Source organism: Buceros rhinoceros, unplaced genomic scaffold (genome assembly GCF_000710305.1).
Source record: "Buceros rhinoceros silvestris isolate BGI_N320 unplaced genomic scaffold, ASM71030v1 scaffold15331, whole genome shotgun sequence".
Lineage (NCBI taxonomy): Eukaryota > Metazoa > Chordata > Aves > Bucerotiformes > Bucerotidae > Buceros > Buceros rhinoceros.
The window spans coordinates 20,413-31,166 of record NW_010393802.1 but is presented as its reverse complement, the minus strand read 5'-3'; the positions used below and the strand labels follow the sequence as shown (position 1 = coordinate 31,166).

At 42.9% G+C, this 10,754-nt stretch overlaps 1 protein-coding gene across 1 annotated transcript in view; it reads left to right on the top strand.

The window, feature by feature from the left end:
• Positions 1-212: 212 nt before the first annotated feature.
• The window catches only part of EIF2AK3 (eukaryotic translation initiation factor 2-alpha kinase 3), a gene marked incomplete at both ends in the record, with an annotated part of 30,799 nt that continues 20,257 nt past the window's right edge, over positions 213-10,754 (top strand). The window contains one exon of the mRNA XM_010145010.1: positions 213-342. Within this exon, the coding sequence (XP_010143312.1) occupies positions 213-342 (130 nt within the window). The remainder of the gene's footprint in view (positions 343-10,754) is intronic.

Here is a 10,754-nt window from a genome sequence, read left to right as displayed (position 1 = left end):
TATAAAACCTGAATTGGTTTGTCCAGCCAGAGGCTTCAACTTTTCTGTGCTCTCCTGTTGATCTTGGTGGAGCTACCAAGTTAAAGTGCTGTTTTGCAGAATATATAGACTGAGCTTCAGAGCTGAAGTTGCACTCTGTTACGTGTGGCAAGCAGCTACCAGATAAAGTCAATACAGCTGTAGTTCTGACTGTGATTGCTTCCAACTTGCAGATCTCTCATAATTATCAGCACTTTGGATGGACGAATTGCTGCGCTGGATCCAGAAAACAGTGGGAGGAAACAGTGGGATCTGGATGTGGGATCAGGGTCTCTTGTGTCTTCCAGTCTCAGTAAACCAGAGGTAAGGCTTCCTCGCTTTCCTGACTAAATCTTTAAAACCAGAATTTCCAGTGACAAAATTAATGTGACTTCTTCCATATTTGATGGATGGTAAATAACGCCGCAGACTTAGTCTGGGTAAAGTTTGGTAGCTGTTCTCAAGCTGGTTTTTTGAGTGCTTACATCATGTTGCCATTTCAAACTTGAGGGTGTCAGCATTTTAGTCCGCCATTGACATTTTGTGACAACTATCGAACTAGATGATGTAACTGAGTTTGGGAACTGTATGTAATAGCTGATTGAAAACGAGTTACTTGTAATTTGAAGCGAATGAAGGGATCATCTGCTTTGTATTACTAGAGTATGTCTTGGCAAGTACTGGCTTTTTTTTCCCCCTCAAGAAAAGCAAAAGTCCTTGTGACTTAATAAATGAACAAAGGGTTGTGGGTTTTTTATTCTAGATAAGCAAACTGCCTGTGAAACGGATTGTGGTAGCAGTGAAATAGTGCTGAAGGTCACCCTGAAATAGTGACTGGTAAAGGGTTGCATCACTCTCTTAATGGTGAACTGTAAGAAGGAAATCAAAAGACTGAAGTTTCTTGTTTGTTTGGTGCTGTTTCCACCATCAGTTTGAATAAACTGAGGAAGTTTTTTGCCTTTTTTTTTTTCCCTGCACTGAAAAAGTGAGATCGATGAGTCATTCTTCCCTAGAATTAGGAGGAATGAACATAACAACTAACAGGCAGTTTGTGGTGATGACAAAGTGCCCGGTCCTTCGCTGTCACAGATGGTTGGATTTGATGACCAGTCCTATATCGTGCTTTTGCGTGATGAGCATCAGAGAATGAAAGTTGAATTCAGAAGTGTTCAGGCTGCCAGAGCTTCTTGCTTGTGGTTATTTGCTGCTGCCTGTTTACACGATCTCCGTTTCGGTACGAAGAAGTCTAAGGAAAGCTTTGGTCTGTTGCTGTGGTAGTGTACGTATGAGAGCTGGTAGTAAGTACCTCAAGTTGTTTCTGAGAGAGAATTTTATTTATGGGTGCAACTTCTTGCTACTCGTTCAGATGTATTTTTGTGTTTAACAAAAAACTCTGTAGGGAAGAACAACTTTGCCTTCCAACATCTGTTCTAGAGCAGAACTGAGAAGAATGCAAACCCCATAAAGAGCTCTGTAAAGAGGAAGGTGTCAGTTCTAACCTGTGATCCTTCACGAATGTTTTCAATTCTAGATACTTAAAATATTGGTCTGTCAATTGTTGCTGTAAATAGTTTCTGATGACCACAGTGAAAATAGAATCGCCGGTTATAAAACACACAGTTAAATCTGTGCAAATATAAGCTTTATTCTTGATTACAAATTACGACATGAATGTAAGCCTTTAATTCTATAGAAGGGGTTTTGCAAATCTAGGTTTTTTCAGTCAACTGGCCTGTGCAGAGAATCAGTCTTTTTCCAACATATTCTGACTGTAGAAGCTAAAGGCTGGTGCTTAAACAACAAAAATTGTCCTTTGTCTGTGCAATATTTAATTCCCTTTTGCAGCTACAAGTTAGCAGGTTGTGGGTGTCATAAAAATACACTTTTACAGAGTGTTATGCATATAGGAAGTTTTCAGATTGTTTCATTTCTACAACTGCAGCCAAAGACACTGATGGATTTTGGCAGTTAAGATGCAGAGCTTATGAAAGAACTAATTTTGGAAGTAAAACTTCATTCTAGCCTTTTAGGAGCTGTTAAGCGTTACAAATATAGGCCTTTTTAGACTTACTGTCATGTAAACAAATGCTGTTAAGATACGACAGAACTTAACAAGAAACAAGAGTGATGAATACTCCAAATAAGCTACACTTAAACATTTAAATATTTAAATGTTTAATCTGCTGTCTGTATCAGCTGAAAGACTGCAGGCAGTAAATCTAGACACTACTTGAGTGAGTAATTGGCCTCGTTAAAATTGTTAGGACAATTCTGGTTTGGGTCAAAATACCAAATTCATTGAAGTCTCAGTGTCTGTCATCTCCCCACTCTGATTTTCCTCTCCAATTTGGGCATGTGGCAGGTTAAATTTTACTGAAACTACTGAGATTTTTTCTTCTTCTTCCAACATTTTTGAGGTAGAAAACATCTCTGTGCTTTCAATCACAGTATTATCTTCAATTCAGAGTGAGGAAAGTGTGTGTCCTGCTGTGTCTTAATTGTTTTGATGAGGTGGGGAGAGAGTCCAGTGAACTGTAGCTTCAGGTCCTGGTGCAAATGCATCAGTTTAATTTCTGGGTGCCTTTTAAGAAAAGACATGAGTTCTTCAAACTCTTGGTGTTTAATAGAACTGTAGTTACTTCCTTTGCCTAACTGTAAAGTGTCAACTCGGCTGTCTGGAGCTCATGTGTTAATTAGGAAAGTGAGGTAGTAAAATTTCAAATGTTCCAGCAGCTCTGTCAAACACTTCAGATCTTGAAACTACTGCGTGAGTCGCTGACAAGTGAGATGTTCATCATTTGTCATGTGAACAGATCAATTAGAAAGGAGAGGCTGCTGAACTGCTGGTTGTGTCTGGGTAACTAAAACGTAAAATTCGCTCTTTGGCTCTGAGCTGCCACAGAACGATCACAGCTGGAAAAGGTACGACTCTGCATTTGTCTTGTGCATAAGAATTGCAAGCTGCGTTTCCCTGTCCATTGTGTTAAAAAGCAGAGGCCCTCCGCTATAAAAGCCATTATGTTTACAGCTCCAAGATTTCTTGTTGCTTGCATGTGAAGATTCCTGAAGTTTGGGGTAAAGTCACTGAACCTCAGCTGTTCTAACAGGGGGCTTACTTTCCAGGCAAACACTATAATTCTATAGAATTTAGCTTTATACTGAACACATCCTCTGTACTTAGACGGAAGTGAATACTTTTGGAAGAATCAGCCTGGTAAGAGTGATGCTTAATCATAATGAAAGTAGAGAACTGTCTGTCAAGCCCTGGCAGTGGTCCACAGCACATCATCACTGCGACTGTTGTCCTTTACTAATGAGGGTGACAGGTCGTCTTACCTGCATGGCTTTATCCTAAATTACTTAATGGGCTTCTGCCTCTTTCTTTTATGAGGATCTATTCTAGGAGAGAAGTGGGAGTGTGTATGTTGTATGTCTGTAGGTTAAAAAGGGTGACCAGCAGTAGCTGGCATGGCTCATGGGACGGGGAGAGGCTGGAGAGGACATGGAGGCACAAAAAAGCCCACTGTGGGATGGATAAATGATAGATACTCCTGTGAAAAAGTTGGTAGTTGCTGTTTGATGAGAAAGGGGAAAATAAGTGCGATACTTGATGGTGATGATGTGAGAGTAACAGATGGAAAATACCTTCACAACTGACATGATTTTTCTCTGCAGCGTCAGGAATGCTGCAGGGAGGGCAGCTCCCCTCGTAGTTGTTTCAGTGCTCTGGGCAGAGGCTGCGCTGGGATGTATTTGATAAAACTGCACTGGCTCATGATTTGGCTGTAACAGACTAATCCTGAAGTTAAGCATCTTATTTCCTTACTTGAGAGGCTGGGGATCACAGGACAAATGCGTTTCAGTCCATGAGGCTGGCGTTTGTAGCAGGCATAGCAAACACACCGCTGCATCCTGGAAAAATGAAATAATTTGCTTATGGTGTGTTAAAACCTCACAACATCCTTGTCCCTCTAAAGGCCCTCAGTATCTTTGAGTTGCATTGGGTATACATCAAATTTTGCCATTTTTTATTGTGATAGCCACATAACATAAACTTTTCTACAAACTTACACACATGTGTTGTCTTTTTTGGACATAAAAGTGGTGTGGTTTTGTGGAATAGCCCAGTGTTTTACTTTTTCCTCCAGCGAAATGTGGAGATGCAAAGAAGGTTTGTACTGAAGTCAGATGAAAACTGGTTGCGTTGTAGGCAAAGTGAACCCACAGATGCCTTTAGCAGATTGTTCCTTTTTTGCCTTTTGGAGGGGACAGACTGATGCTTAGAGCAGGGAGTTGGGAAAGGATTTTGAAATCTTTGAAGCTCCACTTGTGACAGGATTTAATGTACAGCGTGGATGTATCCTTTTTTTTTTTTTCCCCTTCCCTTTGTCAGCACCATGAACAGGTTCCAATTTGCAGTGTTTTGGTTCCTCAAAAGAAACACTGAGTTCTGTGCTGAAGTGGCCAGGCATTTGGGAATCACTAAGGTACTGCCTGCCTGCCCTTTCCTGCGCATTGGACAGGGCAAACTCTGTACCCAGTCAAGCCAGAGAAGAGCCAAAAGCTGTCCTGGGTTGCTTTGGGAACACGGGAAGAAATGTAGTTACTCTCATCCTTCAGCCTTTTACACTTTGGAGCAGAAGAAATTGCAAAACCCACGTTGAAGCGGGTCAGGGCAAGACAAGAGGTCAAAACACTCTCTGAGGGGCTTGAATGGTGATTTCTGGATTCTTTCATGTGCCCTCCCAGGGGTTAAGGGAGGGTCAGTAACTTAACCATCTCTTCGAAAGAGAAGTCTTGTGACATTGAAAAAAGTCACACTCGCCACTTAGGGCACCCCTGCAGCAGCATTTTATCAGCCTGAATGAAAATAAAGTTTTTGTTTGGTGCAGAGCTTCCTACTTCTGATACTTTTCAGTTACGTCACTGCCTGTGAGTATCATCCAGTGCAGAGCTGAGATAGGTTTGTTCTGAGCTTGGTGGGGGGAATGTCCAAGACTGACGGTCAGACTCGTTGGAGAACTTTCACTTAAAAGGTTATTGCAGCAGCTGTTGATGACAGTGCTGAATATGATGGATTTCTATTAAACCCGAATAAATCTGTTCTGACTCTGCTCACAGGCACTGGACAAAAGAAGAACCAGATTAACTTCAAACCACATAAACATTCAGAGAAAATGCCCTTTTCTCTGAATTCTGCTTAAAAATGAATGGCTCTGTCCAGCTTACTAGTGTTAATCTTAACTTTTAATGTATTTGTACATCCTAAAACATCTGGTATGGGACACATCAGCCACAGAAGCAACCTTTCCTGCTTCATGCTTGGAAGAGTCTTTGTGCACTGTACAGACTGCTTGCGGAGAAACACTGTGCAGTGGGGTCAAGCTTCCACATAGAGGATAACAAGTTGGTTCTTTTAAGCCTGTGAGTGTGTGTAAAACTTTCTAAAGCAAAGTTTTACTCCAGGAAGTAAAGAACTTTTTTTAAAATTTCTATTATCTATTAATGCTATCAAGTTACTTTCCAGCTGTAATATTTTGTGGCTGGATGTAAAGGCCCAAATCGCCATAAATTAATGGTCTTGAGGTGACTAATCTGGGGAAAATCTTGCAGGTAAGGTGGTATAGTTCTAGTTGTCTGGAAGAGTGTTCTAGTAGAGCTCCTTGTGTCCTGTGGCTTATTTTTTGTGTGTGTGCTGCAGAGACAGATGTAGGACCACCAGGTGCTCAGCTAGCGGAGGTGTCATTCCTCAGGAGGAAGACTGCGGCATTATCCAGTTCTCCATCGTACAGGTTTCCTGTAATAGAAATGGAATTAAACTGTGCAAAATGAAATACAAGATGTGGGGATTGATAACCACAATCTTGCTGGAGGTGACCATCAGCTGCCATCTCAATTCCTGGGCAGGGGAAGGAAATGTGATCCTGTGCCGCCTGCGGGCAGAGAGAGAGAGAGAGAGAGAGATTAGTGTCTTAAATGGTCCTGGGAAAGCTCGTAATGAATAAAAAGTGAGTGTCTAGAATTGTCCTTCAAAAGGAAGATAAATTCTAATTGCAATCGAGGCAGAAAAGGCTTATTAGAGCTATCGAGGGGAGCGGAGCCCGAGTTTGGCAGGAAGAGGATAGATGTGACTGCGCTTCAACTTCCTAGATGTATTATGATTCCTGATGGCACAAGCAGTTCTTTTCATTTCTGTTGCTGGAAATATGTGCAGCGTGCATGGCCACGGAGAAGTGACAGGCTAGGAAGCCTGCTGGAGAGATCTATGGGTCTCTAGGTACAGATCTTTGCTGCTTTCATGGTGAAACAAAAAGAATTTATAACTCTCCTGTAAACAAACTTGTAGTGATGTATAGTGGACAAAAAGCCACTGATTGTGTTAGATAGCTGGAAGCTGTGCTTTTCCAGGAAATGCCATGGAACTTTGTAATGTGAAGTGGTAAACCCCTGGTGGAGGGGAACCGCTGACGGATGCCGGTGCTGCGTTAGTGGTTAGTAAGCTGCAGCAGCATGGCTGTTGTCAAGGTGACAGGTAGGGCTAGTGCTTAGACAAGTGGTTGTGTATTTATTGAACCTGCACATCTTCAAAGACAGTCATCCTCGTTCAGTGTCTTGTTCAATTAAAAAATCAGAAGACTTCCTATAACTGCAGCTTGATGGCTTTCTTGCTGACACTTGATGTCGTTAGCACTGATAGAGCTCTGATAAAAGTGCTGACATGTGTCTTCTCACTCGTGCTGTCAGGATGTTTGGGGGGATGACAACTTCTGCGGTAAGACACGTGGGAAGCTGCAGAATGAGATCTGGTGCCTTGTACAGTATCGGAGCGCTCAACCCCAATCCTCACAAGTGACACTCTGCGCTGAACAAAGCCAGGAAAGTTTCCCGGAGTCACTCTGGGCTCATGTTTATCACCAGCTTTCATCTGTCATGCTCACAGACACAGTCAAAATGTGTTGCTGCAAGTCTTGGAAAGGTCATTTACCATCAGCTCGCTGTCTCTAGGCTCTCTGTTTCGTTATCTTTATAGTAGCTTGTAATTTAATTACTTATGGTACATTGCATGCTTTGGCTGTTACACAGTTCTAGTGTGTACAGTAATTAAAACTGATCATCTCTAGTAATCCTTAGATAAGCACTCGTTTTAGCACGGGGACTGGGTAACTTAGATATTTGGAGCCCAGCTGCCCAAAGCACAAGAAAGTGATTTACTCTGCCCTAAAGCTTTTCTGAACTTTCAGCCTATATCTTTAACTGTAGAAGAAAGTGCCTGTTTCAAGCACTAAGTGTTTTGGAAAAAGCATGCAAATCATTCCTCTAGCAGCACAGCAATTGACATCTCATTTCCGAATTTCTTTTGGACTTTGTCCTCCACACCCAATAAACTATTAATCTTTGTCAGAGTCACTGCACTATACTTCCTGTGCATCCCTGCAAGAGGAGACTGAGCATTTGCTGTGTTCTGCTCTCCTGTATTGTTCTCCCTTTTCCCATAGGAGTTACTCTGTGATTTAATTTTTCAAGACATATGGACTCTGTGGCCTTATTTAAAAAAGCACCCTGTCAAGGCAGGGCCAGGGAAGAAACGCACAAGGTCCAGCAGAAATCCTGGACCCCTGAAGTGAGATGGGCCTCTGCTATTGCCTGTTTTCCTGGCTCTGAAGAGAAGTGTTGGTGCTGTAGGAGCCCAGGTAGTCTGCAGGAGAGCTTGGAGGGAGGTGGAGGTAGCGGTATAGTCAAAACACCGCCTTAAAACATCCCAGTACTGGAACAGTACTAGTTTTGACACGGTGGCTAATGAGCTGCTGCTGGAGAGGCAACATTCTGGGTAATCTTCATTTTCTTCACTAATCTTCTCCTTTATGTGCCATTGGGTTTAAGGACCTCAGGGATGGCAGCAGCAGAAGCTCTGGTGTGTCTCAAAGGTCTGCTCTTAAGTTTCAGAAGACTGTTGCAGTCTTGTCTTATTAATAAAACTTGCCACGTTAAAGAGAGGGATGGAATAATGTCAAAATAAAGTCTTTTCTTAAAGTACCATGCGTTGGTTTTTTTTATTATTATTAAGGAGAACAGTTTTTAAAAGTCTGTTACCATGGCAGCAGAGCAGGCTGGCATCTCTGTAGTCAAAACCCCAAGTCTTGTTTGACTGTGATTAAAGTAACGTTGGTATTTTAGTTTGCTTGTCTTCAGGAGTGTCTGTTTGATTGCACAGCAAACAGCACTGGGGACACGATCTCTTTTGAAGCTGGGGCAGTTCCTTCTTTCCCTGCATGGCTGCTCAAGGGAGGGCGGGGGACAGAGTAGGGCTCATTCTTTTAATGGCAAACTCAAGCAGACCAAGGCACCATGTCTCTGACGCTTGGAAGAAGAGTATAATTCTCAAGCTACTGTGCTGCTGTCATCTGTTGCTTTTTACACTGTTTGTAAAAAAGACAGTTTTGTTGGGACCCCGGTGACTTAAACCTGATCAGATTTTAAGATCTGAAGTGTAGAATCATGACAGAGATACTAACAATAGGCACAAGATGACAGCATCGCTTCATGCAGTCATCAGACACAAAATACTGGGCCATGAAAGTTACATTATGACTTGGACCGGTCTACTCTAACCAATGGAAAATGGAAGAGAAACTACGAGCTCACAGTACGAGGGATGGTGGAAGGAGAAGACAGACTGTAATACATATAAACTTCAGTCACAAGGATCTTAATGTGGGCAGGAGCAGGGAACCAGGTGGATCTTGTGAACTATTACTGGGTGAGCTGTACAGCCTGAGGGTGAAGACTGTCCTGAGCTTTGAGGAACATCTCCGCTCGCTGTTGCTGTGCGGGGCTGGTCTGTGTCCTTTCAGCATGTCACACCCCAGCAGAGATCAAACTGATTTCCGTGGCTCCTCTGATGTGCCGCTCTGGCACAGGCTGGCTCTTCCTCCTCAGAGGAGGAAGGCCACGTAATCCTGCCTCTATAAACTGCTCCATAAAATACTGATTGATCCGGTGTCCAAGTGCAGCCTTTCTCACGGTCCTGTTCTTGAAGACGGTCTGGGCATGTACGGGCCAACAGAAACAGGAGGTGTGCAGGAGCAGGTACACTCTGGGTAAAGGAGTGAGACGCTGAGACCAGAAGATAAGTTTTTCTAGACTAAACAACCACCTGTCTGTCAGTATTTCCTGCTTCAGCTTCCTCGTTGTCCCTGAACGTGTCTCAGAAGGTTATTTTACTGATGTAAATTGTGGGCTCCCCTTTGCAGTCGATTTTCTTCTTCCTCGGCTGGTTACACAGCCCTGTATGCTCTGAAGAACACTCTGCTCTTGAACCAGAGCTTCAGGCAGTGGAACAGCTTAACTCAACTGCCTTTGCAGTTCAAAAGATGATACTGGAGCCTGGGTCTTTTGCAGAAAGTTTGTAGAAAATGCATCTCTTTGGTTGGCCCTTTCCTCCCTGTGTACTCCTGTTCCGTTCGGGTGTGCTGGTTAGTAACAGTACGCTGTCATCCTTGAACCCTGTGCTTCAGGATGTCATGAATCAACACCCTGAAATCCAAGCTGAAGTGGAGAAATAACCTTTTATATTGGAGAGGAGTCATAAACCAGTGCATCTGTGCAGATACCTCTCTGCACATGTATCAAAACCTGGCAGATGATAAATCGGGTCCAGACCAACCTGAACTGGGAACATCCTGAGACCTTGCCCCTTGTGTGTGTGTCTCTGTGTGTGTGTATATATATCTCACCTCAAAAATCCGTAAACATTCATGGTAGGATACCTGTATTACTGTATGCCTATACATTTTTTTAAAACTGTGGAAAATACAACAATTGCTTTCTCTTTCCCAGATTTGTTTGTGCAGACTCTTGTTTCTACCCTTTAGAGTGAAGCTGCCATATGTGGCTTTTCATATGTTGCCTAGATTAATTTTAAAGGAGCTTAAAAGGCATAGTTGTCACTGGGAAGTTGCTTTCTTGAGAACATGCTTGATGTTGGCTTTGATCCTGTTTGTTACAGTGATCCTACTGTAGAGATAATCACAGATGAAAAGAATTAAGATCATATAGGTTAGTCTTAATTAGTAATTGGAATGATGCTCTCAGTTTATGCGAAGAGCAAAGCTTGAAACCCACAAGCTGAAGGGTTAGAAAAACACAAAGGCATAACACTTCCTATTTTAAGGAAAAGCTTTTACCTGTGCCTAGTTATTTCCTCGTAGTTATTGGTAAGCCCAGCTTGTCTGAAAACACTAATACTGACCGTCGTGGCCCCAGCCTTGTCTCAGATGTGCCTGCCCGCCGGCAGGTTGGTCTGTGCTTTGTATCGTAGATGGGTGTTGGGCTTGGGAAGTGAATGCCACGCTTGCTGTTTACTCACAGGCTCTGTTTACACGATTTTTATTTCCTTTCTATTTATTTTTTTCTTTTCTCTGCTGCTATAAATCAGCAGCTTTCTTCCCGCTCCCGTCAGCCTGCTGTGGAAACTCGCGTGCGGTGCCCTCCTTTCCAGTAAAAAGTCTAGACAGCAAAGTCCCTGGTAGCATATGCCGTGTCAGATCGTTATGCCTTTTTTGTTTTTTTTTTTTTTTTTTTTTCTGAAGGCTTTTTAGAAACTGCATTACCTCACCCGTCGGCCTGGAGATTGAGCAGCCAGCGTCGCTGATAGGGCTGCGGCACCCTGCGCCGAGCCAATGGAGAACTTCGGCTTCAAACTCTTAATGAGCAAAAGAGCAGCGTCTCGTTTAGGG